This window comes from Hylobates moloch, unplaced genomic scaffold, assembly GCF_009828535.3.
Source record: "Hylobates moloch isolate HMO894 unplaced genomic scaffold, HMol_V3 SCAFFOLD_15, whole genome shotgun sequence".
NCBI lineage: Eukaryota > Metazoa > Chordata > Mammalia > Primates > Hylobatidae > Hylobates > Hylobates moloch.
The window spans coordinates 50967998-50986668 of NW_026652290.1; the positions used below are offsets into that span (position 1 = coordinate 50967998).

Sequence of the window (18671 nt, forward strand, 5' to 3'; positions counted from 1 at the left end):
CTAGCCTACTTAATTTTTAAAATGGGCAAAAGACTAAAATGGAAATTTCACTGAAGGCTACATATGAATGAATAATAAGCACACAAAAAGGGGCTAATCATTAGAGAAATGCACACTGAGACCACAGTGACATAGTAGCATATCCCCACTGGGATGGCTGCAACAAAAAAGGAAAAGCCATCCAGCAGCTTTTGTAAATATTGACAAACTGATTCTAAAGCTTATGTGGAAAGGGAAAAGACTCAAAACACAACATTTACAAAGAAAAGCAATGTTGGAGGAGTGATACTACCCAATTTCAAGAATTACTATAAAGCTACAGTAATCAAGACAGCATGGTAAAGTTGTCCACAAGGTCTTGTCTGTTGCATTATAGCAACCCTAATGTCTATTAAGTGGCTACTGTGTTTCAGACACTTTCATACATGTTAGCTCAGTTACTTCTCCTATCAATACTTTTTTTATTATTTATTTTTTTGAGACAGAGTCTTGCTCTGTCATCCAAGCTGGAATACAGTGGCGCAATCTTGGCTCACTGCAACCTCCACCTCCCGGGTTCAAGCAATTCTCATGCTCAGCCACTGGAGTAGCTGGGATTACAGACATGTGCCACCATGCTCGGCTAATTTTTGTATTTTTTGTAGAGACAGGGTTTCGCCATGTTGGCCAGGCTGGTCTCGAACTCCTGACCTCAAGTGAGGACCTCCTTTGCCTCAGCCTCCAGAAGTCCTGGCATTACAGGCATGAGCCACTGCACCCAGCCTTGTATCAATACTTTAAGTCAGGGTTGATTTAAAAAAATTCTTTTAATTTTGATAAAATACACATAAAATGTGCTGTCTTAGCTGTTTTTAAGTGTACAGGTCACCAGTGTTAATTATATAGCCAGCCCTCCATACCCACAGGTTCTGCATCCATGGATTCAACCAGCCATGGATCAAAAATATTTGAAAAACAATAATACAACAATAAAAAAATACACAGCATAGCAACTGTTTACATGGCTTTTACATTGTATTAGGTATTATAAGTAATCTAGAGATGACTTAAACTCATAGGAGGATGGGCATAGGTTATATGCAAATTCCCTCCCGTTTTATATCAGGAACTTGAGCATCTGTGGATTTTGGTACCTTGCGGGGTCCTGGAACCAATTGCCCAAGGATACCTAGGAATGATTCTATTGGTGAAAGAATAGGCAAAAAAGATCACTGGAATGGAAGAGAGAGCCCAGAAATAGACCCATACAAATACAGTCAACTGATTTTGACAAAGGAGCAAAGGCAACTGGAGAAAGCCTAGTTTTTTTTTCAAGAAATGGTACCGGAACAACTGGACATCCACATACAAAATAATGAATTTAGATATCCTGTTTTACAAAAGTTAAAACCACAGACCTAAAAGCAACATGCAAAACTCCTACAAAATAATAGAAAGTTTAGGTGAATTTGGGTTACATCGTGACTTTAAAAAATTTTTTATTTTACTTTATTTTTAGAGATGGGGGTCTCACTCTGTTGCCCAGGCTGGAGTGCAGTAGTACAATCACAGCTGACTATAACCTTGAACTGTTGGGCTCAAGCAATCCTCCTGCCTCAGCCTCCCAAGTAGCGAAGACTATAGGTGTGCGCCAACGCCCCCACGCCCCCAGCTAATTTTTAAAAACTTTTGTAGAGATAGGGTCTCCCTGTGTTGTCCAGGCTGGTCTCAAACTCCTTGGTTGAAGTGATCCTCCCACCTCAGCCTCCCAAAGTGCTGGGATTACCAGCACTGGTATGCTGGCATGAGCTCTACTGCATCTGGCTGGCAGTTTCTTAAAAAGCTAAAAATAAAATTATCATTTGACCCAACAGTTCAACTCCCAGGACTCTACTAAAAGAAATGAAAACAAATCCACACACAGACTTCCACATGAACGTTCTAAACAGCATTATTGATGATAGCAAAAACTAGAAACAACCCAAATGTCCATCCACTGATGAATGGATAGACAAAGGCGGTATTTCCATACAATGGAACTATTCGGTAATAAAAGGAATGAAGCAGTGACGCATGCTGCAACATTGATGAACCTCAAAAACAGTATGCTAAGGAGAAGCAGCCAGACACAGGACTGCATATCATATGACCCTACTTATATGAAATTTTTCATACAGACAGAAAGCAATGCAGTGGATTGCCCAGGGCAGGAGATGGGAACAGGGATTAACTACAAAACAGTCTCCAGGAAATTCTGGGGGGTGATGTAAAACTAGATGGTGGTGATGGTTACATAACTCTAAATTCATTTAAAATCACTGAGTTGTATATTTATATATGAATTTTATCATATGTATATTATAACTCACTAAAAGTTTACAAAATATAAAAATAAGGCTCATGGAAAATGTAAATTAAGAAAAAACCGACTAGCCAGGAGGAAAAATGTTGGGCTGCACATACACAAGCCTTCAGGCCCTGGTAACTGTTCTCTGTAAACCTGACTCGGAGTTTCTTGGTAGCCAAGTGACTAGAGAAGTACTGCCCGCTGGAAGGGGAGGCATACTTAATTTCTTAAGAAATGCTGGGCCAGGTGCCATGGCTCATGCCTGCAATCCCAGCACTTTGGGAGGCCAAGGCAGGAGGACTGCTTGAGCCCAGGAGCTCAAGACTAGCCTGGACAACATGGCAACATGCCATCTCTACAAAACTTTAAAAAGAAAATTAGCCAGGCATGGTAGTGCACACCTGCAGTCCCAGCTACTCAGGAGGCTGAGGTAGGAGGATTGCTTGGGCCCAGGAGGTCGAGGCTGCAGTGAGCTGAGATGGCACCACTGCACTCCAGCCTGGGTGACAGAGTGAGACCTGTCTCAAAAAAAAAAAAAAAAAAAAAAAGCAAAGCTATTCCTAGCTTTCAATTTCAAGAATGATTTCTCAGGTGTGGTCTCGCCCAGACACTAGAGAAAAAGTATGGATAGTGAATAGTGTCTTTTAACAGTATCCAGGCCGGGTGTGGTGGCTCACGCCTGTAATCCCAGTGCTTTTTGGGAAGCCGAGGCGGGTGGGTCACCTGAGGTCAGGAGTTTGAGACTAGCCTGGCCAACATGGTGAAACCCCATCTCTACTAAAAATACAAAAATTAGCCAGGCGTGGGGGTGCATGCCTGTAATCCCAGCTACTCGGGAGGCTGAGGCATGAAAATCACTTGAACCCAGGAGGTGGAGGTTGCAGTGAACCAAGATCACACCACTGCACTCCAGCCTGGGCGACAGAATGAGACTCTGTCTCAACAACAACAACAACAACAACAACAAAAAAATAGTCTCCTATGACAAAAGCAATAATGGGCTCCATAAAGTAGTTTCGTTGAATGTTCCTTGATAAAGACCACAAATATGATGCCAGAACAAAGCCCAGGGAAGGCATTTCTGCTGAGGCTAAGAACATGCGGCCCGAGCTTGTCGCTTTCTGAATGCCCAGCTGTATTCAAAAATAAATCCTAGAATAGTTAAAAAACTGGCTGGAGTACACAGCCTTTGGAAAAATCCTCCGTAAATATGATTTCTTTCAGTAGATTTGTAATGAGTTGGTAATTATTATGCAAGTGTTTTTTCCCCAGGTAGGGAAAGGGCTGGAGTGTGCCAGTGTTGCTAATTAAGGGCATATCCTTCTGCAGAGCTATGGGAATGTATGCAAGGGGTGTGTTCCTGAAGAATTCACATAACTCCAGACGCAAAGTAGGAGAGCTATGAGTTCAAATTCTGCTTATTAAGCAAGAGTTTAGTGTTTTGGGTTTTGTTGTTTTCTCGTGTTTTTAAAAAATCATAGCTGGGCACAGTAGTTCGTGCCTATAGTCCCAGCATTGGGACTGATATGGGAGGATCACCTGAGCCCAGGAGTTCGAGGCCAGCCAGGGCTTGGAAGATAAACCTGGCAGCTCCCGAGGCCAGCCCCACCTCCACCGTGCCAGCCTTCCTCTGGCCCAGGCTGGTGACTCAGGCCAACGTTGGAAGGCCCACCAGGAGAGGATTCCACCTACCATAGTGTGACCCTGTCTCTACAAAAAATACAAAAATTAAAAAATTAGCTGGATGTGGTGGCATGCACCTGTAGTCCCAGCTACTTGGGAGGCTGAGGTGAGAGGATCACTTGAGCTCAGGAGGCTGAGGCTGCAGTGAGCCATGATCGCACTGCTGCACTCCAGCCTGGGTGACAAAGCGAGACCCTGTCTCAAAAAAAAAAAAATCACATAATTCAAATCTGTGTTAAATGACACCTGTCCTTTAGTGATCAAAGGAGCAGAAAGTCCAGTTCCTTCTGTGTTCTGGGTGGGCTCGTTCCCTTGTAGAAATGTCCCTTTGTGCTGGCAACAGGATATGGTTGCCATTCAGCTCCTGGCCAGCCTGGGGCACAGGTAAATGTCATGGTCCCAGCTCATGAGGAATCCGGAAGAAAAAGATTTGTGGCTTTACACTGCTGCAATTTTTCAGTTCTTTGCTAATCTGCATTCACTTTTGAGCTCGTGTAAATTGCAGAAGAAGAGGGAAGTCACTGTTTGAAATAAGAATGGAACTATTATCAGCAAATACTTTGGGCACTTACTATACAGTTAGCCCTTCACGTGTATTAACAAGTTCATCCTCACAGCCCTGCGAGGTCTTGGGGAGGGCACAAGTACATAAATCATGTCCCAGGGAGTCAGGCTTTGGATCAAAGTGGTACTTACACAGATGGCCTCAAAGACGTGAAAGACACTATAAACCGGCAAGACCTGGCTCACCAGGGCAATGACATCTCTGCAGAAGAAATGAGAAAGCATTAAGACACAGATGTATCCTTTGAGACCCATTTATGTCCCTTCTATTCCACACCCCACCCCTGCAAGGAAAAGCTTTGGAGTAGAGGTAGTTGCCCCACACAAATGTAACTGGCACTGCTAGCCCAGAGTTTTCTGTGTCTGTGGGTCACACCTAAAACTTCAGAAGAGCCCCCACAATTTTGGACTGCCCTTCAATTAGCTTCTTGTCTATGGACAGGCACTAAAGGCCTAGGGTGGACAGACAGAGGTTGGCTTCCTGTCAGTGAGAGCCAAGCCTGGGCTCTTCCTGCTTCCTTTGGGCCCAGCACTGAGCCAGGCATGTGATATATCTGAGGATACACTGGGAACCACTTTGACATTTTCCAAAAGTCAGCATAGAAAACTGATTACCTACTCATCATTGGTAAAAATATGCCCCAGCTGATTTTTCAGGATGCTTATCAGGGTGCCCAGGACCAGGGAAATGCCAACTGGAAGAGACGAAAGGTGCAGCAATGACAGACCCCAAGCCAGGAAGCACCCTTGCTCAGATCAGCAAAGGGCTGGCCCCTACGTCAGTGCAAGTCAGCCCAGCCCTCTGCAACCAGGTGCCTTTTGTCACGGGCCCTGATGTCCCCCACATCTGAGGCGTTCATTTGGGCTAGACAGTCTTGTAGGAAGGGCAGTGTGGAAAATGCTTCCACTCCAGTGGTTCTCAGAGTGGGCGGCACGCTGGCCCAGCAACATCAGCATCACGTGGGAACTTGTTAGATTCTCAGACCCTGCCTCCGACCTACTGAACCAAAGTCTGCTGGTGAGGCCCAGCAATCTGTGACCAGCCCTCCAGGGGATTCCGGCGCAGGCTACAGCCTGAGAACCACTGCTTTCTACAGGGAAGCCGGTCTGAGCCTTCCAGTCTCAGAAAGCACAGCCATGATGTCAGAGGACATGAGTGGCTCCTTCTCCAGAGTGGGTTGGCAGCTGCCAAGCTCATGGCGGTGCTGGGAGGGCCAGGCTTGCAGAAGGACTCTGGACAGCTGGAAGGAGAGTGCTGGGCAAGAAGGGCCTTCAAAGAGTCAGGCTTCGCTCTGAGGTAAGTGGCAGAAGCCAGCTGTCTCCAGAAGAGTCCCAGAATCACAGCAGCAGGGAGGAGTGAGTGGGGATGGGGAGAAAGTGGTGGGAGGGACGCTTGCTGCTCAGGGAGGGGCAGCTGTTAGCTTATCAGCAGAGGCTGACCTGGGCCAGTTGGCAGGTCCAGCAGGCTTGGAAGATAAACCTGGCAGCTCCCAAGGCCAGCCCTGCCTCCACCATGCCAGCCTTCCTGTGGCCCAGGCTGGTGACTCAGGCCAACGTTTGAAGGCCCACCAGGAGAGGACTCCACCTACCTATGCTGAGCACGCCCGAGACGGCCGAGCGCTTGGCCTGCACAGTATCCGCAGCCCCCAGAGCCATCCCCACTCGGACACAGACCCCGATGCTGAGCCCCAAGGGAATCTGGGATCAAATATAAGAAAGCACTGTCAGTGGGCCCACCCTCCAACCCTTGGAGTCCTGAGCCAGCCTGGGCCAAGAGGGATGGGAGCGGGAAGGCAGAGCAGATCTCAGGCATGCAGCATAAGAGGCATGTCACATTCTTGCTGCTGACAATGAGGCAGGGAGGGCTGGGGCTGGGAGAAGGGTGGGGGTACCCCCAGTGAGCCAACCAGTCCCACCACCACCTGTGCCATCAGAGGCAGCACAGGCAGGCGGGCCTTGCAACCAAAATCATTGTGTTGTCAAAATCAAATGAGTAAACAGATTTTAAAGAGGTGACTGTGGTCTTAGTCCCAGTAAAGCTCCCTGTAAAAAAAAAGAGATTTCAGCAGAAACCATTTGTAAAAGTAAGAATCTCCAAACTGATTTTGTAACGTAGATTTTTGTGACTCCTTTGCTTAAAGCTGGGGTCAGGGATAACATGCAGATGTGTACCCGAGTGACATGGGCCACGTAAGCAAGATGGTGGCTGTGTCTCTGTGGGGAGTAGAGGGGAGGTGGGGGCTATGGTGGAGGAGAGCCCATGGCCCTGCTGGGGACGCTGTCACCCAGCTCTGGCCGACTGCAGTGTGCAGGAATGTGGGCCTGCTGCTCAATGGAATGTGCTTTTTTTTTTTTTTTTTGAGACAGAGTCTTACTCTGTTGCCTAGGCTTGAGTGCAGTGGCACAATCTCGGCTCACTGCAACCTCCGCCTCCCGGGTTCAAGTGATTCTCCTGCCTCAGCCTCCCAAGTGGCTGGGACTACAGGCTTGTGCCACCATACCTGGCTAACTTTTCGTATTTTTAGTAGAGACGGGGTTTCACCATATTGGCCAGGTTGGTCTTGAACTACTGGCCTTGTGATCTGCCCACTTCAGCCTCCCAAAGTACTAGGATTACATGCGTGAGCCATCGTGCCCAGCCTGGAATGTCCATTTTTAAAGAAAATCCAAAAATAAGATTGTGATGTGAAATCTCCCAATTTTAAAATAATACTAATTAATTTTTAAAATTCCAACATCTGTGAGTGAAATATCACCCTTGGTGGTCAGGTTGAGGGCACCTGTGTGTGAGCCCTGGCATAAGCTGAGCAGGGTCTGGACCTGGTGGGCACGAGAGGCCGAGGGGGCGTCCCTCGGGAGACAGAGACAGCTTCAGGGGACAGCCTGCCCCCCTCCTATGACACCTCCAGCCATCAGGTGGGGATGTGGGGAAGGCACCCCTGCAGGAGCCTTACCATGTAGGTCACGGTGGCCACCTCGTAGATGACAGCCTGGGCGGAGAGATCCACCACGCTGAGCAGCCCTGGAGGAGAGGCCCGCTGTGAGCCCGGCCCGCAGCCCCAGACACCCAGACCCTGCGCCTTCAGGATGCTGCTTTGCTTTGGGGACTCGGGCTTTTTTTTTTTTCCTTGAGACAGGATCTCACTCTGTCGCCTGAGCTGGAGTGCAGTGGCGCAATTATAGCTCAGTGCAGCCTCCACCTCCTGACTTAGGTGATCCTCCCACCTCAGGCCCCCAAGTAGCTGGGACTACAGGTGGTGCCACCACACCCAGCTAATTTTTGTATTTTTTTGTAGAAACAGAGTTTCGCCATGTTGGCCAGGCTGGTCTCGAACTCCTGGCCTCAAGTGATCCACCCACCTCAGCCTTTCAAAGTGCTGGGATTACAGGCATGAGCCACCAAGCGTGGCTGATTTTGAAGGGCAGATTGGTAACAATGACAACAAAAAGACATTCCTGCCTGGACTTCAGCCTGTTAGGAGAATTCTGCCCAGTGCCCCGAAGGCCCCTGCAGGCTTCCCTGTGCGGTCTGTCGTTCCAGATGAACTCAGGGTGGCAGTTTGAGGGAGGGGACAGAGAACGGGATCAGGGTCTGGCAACTCGAGTTCGGTTCTTGGCCCTCCCACTGATTTTCTATTTGTGGAGTTCCTCTGTTCTTGGGACCCCGTTTTCTCATCTGCAAATGCGGTCCAGGGCAGGGGTTCTCACATTCAGGCTGCCTGGAGTCCTCACTTTACCGAGTGCTCTAATGAGCACACACAAGGCAGCAGGTGGGAGCCTCACACTGGCAAGCCCGGACCTCTGCTCATACCCGCAAACCAGCTCAATCTCTCACTCCTCCGTGCCTCAGCCACCTCCCATGGGCACCTGCTCTGCCTGGCCCATGCTGGGATTCAGGCACGAAAGGCCCAAGCCTGCCTCCTGGATGCTCACAGCCTAGCAGGGAGGCAGACCAGCAACAGACGGATCAGCCCCGCTGGGCAGTGGTGCTCTCTGGGTCCAAGCCTGGGGGCCTGGCCAGTGAAGCTGGAAGGGGGCTGGTGAGCTGCCATCCTGGGGAGGGGCTTCTGGGCTGGGTGAGCCGCCCACATGCCATTGCGCCCCCCATGCTCTTCCACGTACCCATGAGGAAGCTCCCGATCTCATAGGCCCACCACTCAACGCAGATCATGAGCATGCTGGGGACAGCCAGGGAGAAGAAGGGGCCCCAGTCTTGCAGGCACTGGCTGGACCAACCTGGAAACATGGGCCCCATGAGCTGACAGCCTGCCCTGCTTGCCCACCCCATTCCTGCTCTCCAACTGCCAGGAGGCCCCTAAACCCCTTCGGCTCTTCCTGCTCTGGGGCTTAGCAGGCCCAGGCACTGGGCATTTTGCAGAGGGAATGCGGCTGGTCTAGAGCTGGTGTTGGGGCCCACGGAGGAGGAGGATGCAGGAACAGGGCACCAGGCTCACCTGGCCAGTCCACACGGTGTGGCCCCAGGGCCCAGGGCATGGGTGTTGGTCCCCACTCCACCCTCAACAGTGTAGGATCTTGAGCAACTACCCACCACTCTGCAGGCTCCATTTCCATCTGAAAACCCCAGGCCTTAGATCTGACCTGCCTCCCTGGGGAGTTTTCAGAGGCGGCATGAGATCAAGGATGCTGAAGGGAAACACACCACAGGTGTGCTGGGCAAGCTTGGAAGGGGCTCAGCCAGGGCCCTGCCCCACGTGAGGCCCCAGGGGCTTGCAGAGCTGTTCCTGAAATGCCTGGCAAGAGAAGGTCCTTGTATGGGATTGGCTCTCAAGAGGCAGAAAAGGACAGGCAGGCCCCTACACGCCTGGTGTTTCAGCAAATTACTTAATCTCCGTCTGTCATAATCTCCTCTTTGTAAAATGGGGCGGGGTGAGGTTTAAATGAATTCAGGAATGTCAGGCACCCCACGCACTGCTGACGCCTGGTATTCCATGGGTGTCACTGCTCTCACCACCATCCTGAGAGCAGAGGCTGGGCAAGAAAGCTCCCTGGGCCAGGCTTCTGTGATGGACCCAGCAGGGCTCTGCATCTTGACACCTTGGATGGAGGGACTCTGGGCCCTTGGGGCTGGGGAAGCAAAGGGGAAGGAGGGGGCCATGCAGGGTCCTGTACCTCCTCCAACAGGCTCCGCTGCACCCTCTGCCTGCTGACCACCCTGCCCCAAGGCTGGGGCAGCACGGCCGCTGGCCTGCTCAGCCTCCCAGAGCAGGCCAGGCCCCCCACCTGCCCACGTCTCCAGGTGCAGCTTCTTCAGCACAATGTAGAGAAGGAGGAAGATGGTCTGTGCAAACTGGGAGATGATGTTGGCATAGGCAGAGCCCCTGGGTAAGGAGGGAGAACAGGGCTGGGACTGATGCCAACTCTCTGCCACCGCCCTGCCTGAGAGGGAGGTGGCTCTGGCGGCCAGTCTGTGTGGGGCAGGCATGGCTCTGCTCTTCCCCCATCCTGGGATCAGACTCAACCAGGGCCCACAGGCACCTCTGGCCACGGTGGCTCTACCAAGGCAGCCGTGACTACAGTGTCCTGGGGGCCACCCTGCCAGTGCCCACTTCACCTCTGCTGGTGGGCTTGGGCAGGAGTGGGGAGTGGCTGTCCTCTCACCCGATCAAGCCTCAAACTGAGGTCCCCAAGGGACCATCAGGCCCCTCCAACTCCCCATAACCCTCCACTTCAGGACGGCACAGGCAGGGCCAGGATGGTGACTGACCTGTCTCCACCGGGGGTGGGGAGCTCAGTGGGCAGTGTCCCCTGACCAGGCCCCACCAGCCCCCGGGCTCACCTGACCCCCAGGTTCAGCACAGAAACCAGGACATAGTTGGCCACACCGTTGACACAGTTGCCCACCACACCACTGAGGACTTGGGGCCAGGTGATCTTCTGAAATAAACGAAAACTGGCCCTGCTAAGGTGTGAGTGAGATGGATGGAGGGTGGACAAACCCAGGCTTTGGAATGGGGACTCCTCCTCCTGCCCCTTCAGCCATTCCTGTTCAGGAACTGGAAGAGGCTCTCACCTGCCTCTGTGCGGGAGGTCAGGACATGGCAGGTGGGTTGGAAGTGACCCCTTTCAAGAGCTGGTTCACAGATGGTGGAGAGAAGGGGAAAGCCCCAGGCCCCCCTCCCACTGGAATAGGGCAGTGTGCTGGGAGAAGGGCCTCCCCCCACACCAAAGACCTGTACCTGATTTTGCAAATATTTTGCCAGCAGATTGTAAAGAAAAATCACCTGTATGAACAGCAAACCCAAACAAATCAACAATAATGACCAAAACCCACCAAATGAGCATTAACAGACATTCCTTTCCAGGACATAGTACCCCAGATTGGGGCAATTACTTCATCAAAGTATGTCTGGGACCTCTCAGGTGCGGCCAAATCCTACCCAGCCACCGGCACTTATGCTCGGGCCCGGCCTATGGAAGAGGCCCCCTCAGGGCTCCCTTCTGCCACAGGGGAGACGAGCAGGCACGCTTTGGCTCTGAGAGAGTACCCTTTGCACACATGCTCATGGTGCACAGTGCCTGGTAGGCCTTCTGGCTGCTAAGCCAGGCTTCCATCAGCTTAGGAAGGTGAGAAGTGACCCAAGGGCCTGTTCACAGAAGGGCCCACTTTGGCTCTGGCCTCAGAGACAGGATTTGAAGGCGTGACCTCGGGCGAGGGAATGGCAGGTACTGAGACATGCTGGCCGTGAGCAGCCTATGCTGAGCAGGTTCAAGACCCTACGGGGGTGGCAGGCCTTTCCCTGGCCGGGGAGGACCACAGGGGAGTGTGCGTGGCAGTGTGTGTGTTGGGGGCACTGTACCTACCCTTTCTCTCCTCTCTTAAGGGGAATAGAATAGGCATCAACTGAAACCTAGCCCAGGGCCCTTGTTCCATTCCTTCCTGTAGCTCTCCACTTCTTTACAGCATAGTGTACTGATTAAGAGTACAGAACTGGAATAGACTGGCTCTGCCTCTTCTGAGATGTGTGATCTTGGGCAAGTTACTTAATCTCTCTGAGTTTGTCTCCTCATCTGTAATGGGGATAATAATAGTGTGTGTGTGTGTGTGTGTGTACTTAATATATATTTAATATTTTACATACATAAATATTGCAAAGTTAATATTGCAAAGTGCTTACAAAATGATATATGGGACATTTAAGCATTCCAAGTGTTAGCCACTAACATAACTATGTTAGTGTTATTAGTCACTATTATTGGCAATTAACTTTTGCAGCTGCATTTTATGGAAAGACCTTGGCTTATTTGACGAAGAAGACACCACAGTGACATCTTTGTAGGGCATTTCCCCCCGACCCAGCCCCAATAGTCCTGGTTGACAAGATGCCATCACCTTGGTCTGAAAAGCCAAAGTATGGATTATATGGAAGACTCAGAGGAGAAGAGCAGCCCTATAAGGGGGTTTCCGTAAACCAGAAGAAATCCGTAACCAGCTAGGCCCCAAAAAGGTCATGGCACTGGCCTGGCAGAGAGGTGGGTGTGGCTGGGTCTGCTGGGACTGCATGCTGTTGGGGCACCCCACCTTCACCTTGACCTCTTCCCTGCCCAGCTCCATTGCCCACAACTTTCCCCCTGGTGCCACGGAGGCTACACTGTCAGAAAGTGAGCTCAGCCTGGTAGGGCCATCCAGTACACAGAACTGCCAGTCGTAACAGGTATCACTAAGCTGCAAGTCAAACAGTGAAGCACTGGGCTGCGGAAGAGACATACAGATCCCCGGGTCACTGGACATACAATCACTGACCTAGATAGATGCACTGTTGATTAATTAACAAATTAATGCAGAAAGGAGAGAATATGCAATAAGTGGTGTTCAAAAAAATTTTAGTTGGATTAATATCTTAAATGTAAAAATAGAAACCCTGGAAGGGTCCAAAAAAGTATAAGCAAATGTGTATATAATCTTGCAGTGGGTTAAGTCTTTTTTTTTTTTCTTTTTTTTGAGACAGAGTTTCACTGTTGCGAGGCTGGAGAGCAACGATGGGATCTCAGCTCACTGCAACCTCTGCCTCCTGGGTTCAAGCCATTCTCCTGCCTCAGCCTCCCGAGTAGCTGGGATTACAGGCATGCACCACCACGCCCAGCTAATTTTGTATTTTTAGTAGAGAAGGGGTTTCTCCATGTTGGTCAGGCTGATCTCTAACTCCCAACCTCAGGTGATCTGCCCGCCTCAGCCTCCCAAAGTGCTGGGGTTACAGGCGTGAGCCACCGCGCCCGGCTCAAAATTCTTTAAGTCAGAAACATAAGCAGAATAAAAGGCAAATGACAAATTGGAAAATATTTGAGAAAAAAGGATTAAGATATTATTTAATAAGAAGGACAATACCTATTAACCCACTAAAATAAGCAAAGAGCTATTCACATAATAAATACATGAGAAAATGTTCAACTTCATTATCAGTAAAAGAAATGCAGGCCAGGTGTGGTGGCTCACACCTGTAATCCCAGCACTTTGGGAGGTGGAGGTGAGTGGATCACCTGAGGTCAGGAGTTCAAGACCAGCCTGACCAATATGGTGAAACCCTGTCTCTACTAAAAATACAAAAATTAGCTGGGCATGGTGGTGCATGCCTGTAATCCCAGCTACTCGGGAGGGTGAGGCAGGAGAATTGCTTGAACCTGGGAAGCAGAGGTTGCAGTGAGCTGAGATCGCACCACTGCACTCCAGCCTGGATGACAGAGCAAAACTCCGTCTCAAAAACAAAGAAAGGAAAAAAGAAATGCATGTTAGTACTATTTCTAATTGGAAGAAATCTTTTAATAATAATAGTCTATGCTAATGGAAGTTTTTGCTGGTGGGAGTAGAAATTGGTAGTTTGGCAATATGTCTCAAGAGCCATTCACTGAGCCATCCACTTCCAGTAATGCATTTGTGTAATTAATAGTTTCCTTGAAAATCATCTGTAAAATGATTCACAAAGATTTTTCTTTAAGCATATTTACCACAAATCTTATTTATAATAGTTTGTATTATAAATAGAGATTGGTTAATAAGTTATGGCCTAACTATGGGTACCAGATAACCTTTGGAATTAATATTATGGAAGGTTATTTAGTCCTATAAAGAGACTAATGACATATTTTAAAGGGAAAAGGCATATTATAACCCAATATACACATACTGATCCCATTTCAATTTATGTTTATGTGTGTGTTTGAATACACACGCCCATGAAAGAAATAATCCTGGAGGGCCAGGCGCGGTGGCTCACACCTGTAATCCCAGCACTTTGGGAGGCCGAGGTGGCAGATCACTTGAGGTCAGGAGTTCAAGACCAGCCTGGCCAACATGGTGAAACCCCATCTCTACTAAAAATGCAAAAATTAGCCAGGCATGGTGGTGCATGCCTGTAATCCCAGCTACTCGGGAGGCTGAGGCAGGAGAATGGCTTGAACCCAGGAGGCGGAGGTTGCAGTGAGCCAAGGTTGTGCCACTGCACTTCAGCCTGGGGGACAGAGCAAGACTCCATCTCAAAAAAAAAAAAAAATCAAATCCTGGAGAGAGATAGTAACATATGTTCTCTCTGGGTGGTAGAATTAAAGGTGATTTGAATTTTCTCTGCCTCATGCTTTTCATATTTTCTTCAATAAACATTTTCAAATCAGAAAAACATGTTATACTATTTTTTTTAATTCAATTTGCACCAACTGCAACGGGAACTTCTGTCAGTCATCCTCATGGCCCAGCAGGAAGTCACAGCAGGATAGGGATCTTCCACAGCAGACAGAGTGGGAAGGCAAAAAAGCCAGAATTTAGGGGAGTGTGATTCCACGCTCAGCAAACAGGGGCACCTACCGGAAGTCCTGGAATGAAAATCATTACATAGTCCTGGGTCAACCTGAAAGAGAGGGAGAAGCTCCGGAGCTGACCAGGCTGTGGCCTGGGGAGGCAGGGCCCTCTCCCCTGTGTCCTCCAGGACTGGGTGCTTGGCCGCTGTCCCAGGGTCTCAGCCAGGACTGTGAAACCTCAGCATCAGGGGCTGCTGCTTCCAGATGCTAAGCAGGTGCCAGGAGGGGCAGCCGAAGCACCCAAACACCCAGGCCTCAGGATGAGGGAACTTAAATTCAGAGTAACGTGTTTTGTAAGAAAAAAAGGTTATATCTTAAAAAGGAATAACTAAATGAAATGTACATAATATAAATGAACAAGGCATCCCTATGAGAGGGCATCTCTAAATTTAATAATAAACTATAGGCGGGGCACGGTGGCTCACGCCTGTAATCCCAGCACTTTGGGAGGCCGAGGAGGGTGGATCACGAGGTCAGGAGATCAAGACCATCCTGGCCAACATGGTGGAACCCCGTTTCTACTAAAAATACAAATATTAGCTGGGTGTGATGGCACGTGCCTGTAGTCCCAGCTACTCAGGAGGCTGAGGCAGGAGAATCACTTGAACCTGGGAGGCGGAGGTTGCAGTGAGTCCAGATCACACCACTGCACTCCAGCCTGGGTGACAGAGCGAGACTCTGTCTCAAGTAATAATAATAATAATAATAATCTATAATTCATCAAAAAGTGGTTGTCATCTTTCTCCTTTTGGGAATATGGGAAAATGCACACACTTCATTTCTTCAAAAGCATCTGTAAAGCTCCAACTGTGTCCGGGGACACAAATGCAAATAAAATGCAAATCCCAAATTGTTTCTTGCCTTGCCTCCTAAATTAAAACTGGGCGTTTGTCCGCCTCTCTCCCTGCTGGTCACTGCTGGAGCCGCAGCCATGGGGAGAATCCCCAAACCAAAGCCTGGAAGGTACCCACAGGCACCGTGCACTGTGAGCACTGATGGCCTAGAGAAGCATGGGGTCTGAGGGCTGGGCGTCTTCAGGGTTTCCGTCGGCGGCCCGGGTTTCCCAGGAGCCTCTGGGTCTCTAGCAAGCCCCACCTCCCCAGCCGGAGCCCAGCGCACCTGGACACGTCCGGGTCCTGCCGGAAGAGCAGCAGGATGTGCTGGGTGTTGAGGAAGAGCGCCCAGCAAGGGAGGCAGCAGAGGAGCAGGACCAGCGCGCCCCGCTGCAGGATCACGCCCACGTGCTTCTTGTTGGGGCTGCCGAAGCTCTGCAAAATAGCCCGCCCCGCGTCAGCCCTTTCCACTGCCCGGGACATTCCTAAACCCAGCGCGGGGAGCGGGCTGTCAGCGGCGCCAGCGGTGTGTGGCGGACCGTGCGGCCTCTGGTGACCACAGCCCGGCGCCCGCAGCCTGTAATGGCACAGCGGCCTTCCTGAGCCTGGGCCCACCACTGTCTCCACTGTTCTTCCAAAGCTCCAAGGAGGACGAAGGCACATGGGGCTTCATCACATGTCAGCGGCGGGTAAGTGGAGCCGGGACCAAGCCCAGGTCCACCGTGAAGCTAGAACCCCCAGGGAGAGGTGAGGCCTTGCTGCTTTGTGACCCCATGGCCACCTGGGCAGCCCCTGCTGGACTGCAGGCCCCTGCAAGCAGGGAGGTTCCTTCTGTGTCCCCTTGGCCTTTGACACATGCCTGCATGTAGACAGCCGAACTTAGGAGTGAGGCTGGGGAACCGGTTGTCTTTCTCTACTTGGTGACCTCCTCTGGGAGCAAGAGGTCAGAGAACTGTCTCCACTATCTCCACCCCTTTCTCCTGGCCCAGACTCTTTCAAAGGGGAGGGTCTGTTTCCCTGACAGCCTGCGGTCCTTGGAGGTGGGGCAGGGGCAGCTGACCCCAGGGCCCATCACTCCCAGATCACCTGGCTGCGCCCCTCCCACCTGCCATCTCCATGGCACCTGTGGGATTGACTCTGCCCTTGCCTGGCTTCCTGCCCAGCTCCGGGAGGCCACCCACCTGAGACATCAAGGTGTCACATGCCGAAGACAAACCAACTCCTACAGAAACTCCGCAGACATTGACAAACTGGCGCCGCACACAGGAGGAAACAAGAGCTTGTCGGGTGAGGCCTGAAGAGAGGCCCCTGCATCTGGGCTGAGCCAGGGTCGGGAAATGCTGCCCAGCAGGCAGCGGTGGCAGACGTGGCTCTGCTCAGCAGCCTCATGTGCTGTGTGCCCCAGGGCCAGACCGCCTCCATCTCTGGCCCTCAGGTTCCACCTGTGACGGCAGCTGTCCAGCCACGTGGGCTGTGTCTTCCCATCCCTGACCAGCCACCCAAGACGGGCCCACCTGGGAACCCGGTGGAGAAGCCTGGGGAGAGAACATCCCTGCTCTGGGCCAAGCTGGGTACTCACGGCCACCGCGAGGGTCACCGATGCCAGCTCCACCTTGCCCAGGTGCCCGCAGAACACAGTGCTCACGATGTAGATCATGAAAGTCAGCACCTGGAACAGGAACTGGAGGAGAGCGGCCAGGTCAGACTCGGGGCCACAGGTGTCCGCACAGCCGAGCCCTGCAAGACAGGCCTCTCCAGCTTTGAAGGCCCCGCACCAGTGCCCCAAGAGGTCACCTACACCTGGGGAAGCCAGAGCTGGAGGTCGGATGGCCTGAGCCCAGCTCCCATTCTGCATTCTGCAGCTGCAGTCACGCCTCTCCACGTCCCTACCCAGAAGGGTCAGTGCCTGGCGCAGTGCAGTGCCTGGCGCCCTGAGCTTGACCCAAGTGTCTGTTACTGCTATCGCGGTTCCTATTATAACAATAATTTGGTCAGGCCGCACACCCCCAAAAAAGGAGGGGAATTAAATACACCAAAATCTTAGTAATGGCTGTTTCCAAGCACTAGGATTTGAGTTAAATTTCATTCTTCTTTATAACTTTCATTTTTTTCTAAAAGTTTTACAGGAAGTGCAATTCCATTACTCCTTTTTGGGTTTTTTGTTTTTTTTTTTTTGAGACGGAGTTTCGCCCTCATTGCCCAGGCTGGAGTGCAGTGGAGCGATCTTGGCTCACTGCAACCTACCCGTCCCGGGTTCAAGCGATTCTCTGCCTCTCTCTCCCAAGTAGCTGGAATTACAGGCGCCCGCCACCATGCCTGGTTAATTTTTGTGTTTTTAGTAGAGTCGGGGGTTTCTCCATGTTGGCCAGGCTGGTCTCCAACTCCTGACCTCAGATGATCCTCCCTTCTCGGCTTCCCAAAGTGCTGAGATAACAGGCGTGAGGCACTGCGCCCAGCCCATTACTCTTCATGATCAGAAAAGATAAATGTGTATGAAACAATTTCCCCTTTGGAAATGAAATGGGTAGCCGGCCCCTTCTTCCCCCTGCGAAGGTGCTGCAGGCTTCATGCATCTCCGGGTCCCATTTGTCCTGGAGCCATCTTCCAACTCAGGCTTTTGTGGGTTTCCATCTGAGGCACACCCACCCCTTCTGTGTGGGGGCTGCCTGCTGCTGAGCAAAGTCAGGCCCCACTGCCACTGGGGATTGTCTAGGGACAGCCTCCAGGAGCTGTCCTGCTGTCCCCAGACTCTGGACCTGGCAGTCAAGATGGGCAGTTTCTGGGGAAAATGTGAGCACATTTCTGGATCCTGCCTGCAAGGCGGACACCCTCAGCCTCTCAGCTTCCTCTACTTCCTACCTGCCCCCCAGCTCCTCCTCCTTACCAGGGGTCCAGAAAGGGCAAAGAGAGTCCACATCTCAGTCCCAAAGCCTCTGGGAACCAGCCTGCTGAGGGCAGGGCAGCAGCCCCCATGGTCCAAGGGCACTGTGTCCTGGAGGCTGTCCATTCCTGGCCGGGACACTGGCTACTCTGCACGCCTGAGCGCCTGCACGGCCAGCTTTGTCCAGTGAGCCACCCCCTGCCTGGGCAGCCCGTGTCAGTACAGCCTGGCTAATGAGTAAGGGGCAGGAGGAGGGGCTACCATGGCAACTTGTGGGATGAGCCCTGCCTCCCAGGGCACTGAGTCCCTGCTGCCCAGCCCACTGCCTCAGCCACTAGGGAGGACAGGATAGAGGCCTGGGCTCCTGGGAGTCACCCAGACCGCTGCCTGTTGTGTCTGGTCTCCCAGAGGGATTGGCAGTAAGGCCTCAGCAGGAGAAGGTCCAGGGCTGCCTGCAGTGGCTGTGGGAGGTGTGCTGAGGCCAGGACAGGGCAGCCTGGCTGGGGCAGCTGAGCCACTGGGTGTCCTGTACCCGGGTGTGATGGTGCCCACAATGACTCCCATTTTTCAGAGGAAT

The 18671-nt window shown here is 51.4% G+C and overlaps 2 protein-coding genes across 2 annotated transcripts in view; one reads left to right on the plus strand and one right to left on the minus strand.

Moving 5' to 3' along the window:
* ALDH3A2 (aldehyde dehydrogenase 3 family member A2) overlaps positions 1 to 12496 on the plus strand; it is a 65256-nt gene extending 52760 nt beyond the window's left edge. Inside the window, exon 11 of the mRNA XM_032176857.2 lies at positions 11808 to 12496. Within this exon, the coding sequence (XP_032032748.1) occupies positions 11808 to 11840 (33 nt within the window). The 3' untranslated portion in view covers positions 11841 to 12496. The remainder of the gene's footprint in view (positions 1 to 11807) is intronic.
* The window catches only part of SLC47A2 (solute carrier family 47 member 2), a 39643-nt gene extending 21423 nt beyond the window's left edge, over positions 1 to 18220 (minus strand). The window contains exons 1-13 of the mRNA XM_032176860.2: positions 18098 to 18220; positions 16793 to 16894; positions 16395 to 16463; positions 15500 to 15648; positions 14388 to 14430; positions 10771 to 10815; positions 10371 to 10576; positions 9815 to 9912; positions 8696 to 8809; positions 7528 to 7595; positions 6163 to 6271; positions 5193 to 5268; positions 4706 to 4775 (exon numbers count right to left, since the gene is read on the minus strand). Of these exons, the coding sequence (XP_032032751.1) occupies positions 4706 to 4775; positions 5193 to 5268; positions 6163 to 6271; positions 7528 to 7595; positions 8696 to 8809; positions 9815 to 9912; positions 10371 to 10576; positions 10771 to 10815; positions 14388 to 14430; positions 15500 to 15648; positions 16395 to 16463; positions 16793 to 16894; positions 18098 to 18220 (1272 nt within the window). The remainder of the gene's footprint in view (positions 1 to 4705; positions 4776 to 5192; positions 5269 to 6162; positions 6272 to 7527; positions 7596 to 8695; positions 8810 to 9814; positions 9913 to 10370; positions 10577 to 10770; positions 10816 to 14387; positions 14431 to 15499; positions 15649 to 16394; positions 16464 to 16792; positions 16895 to 18097) is intronic.
* Positions 18221 to 18671: the final 451 nt, after the last annotated feature.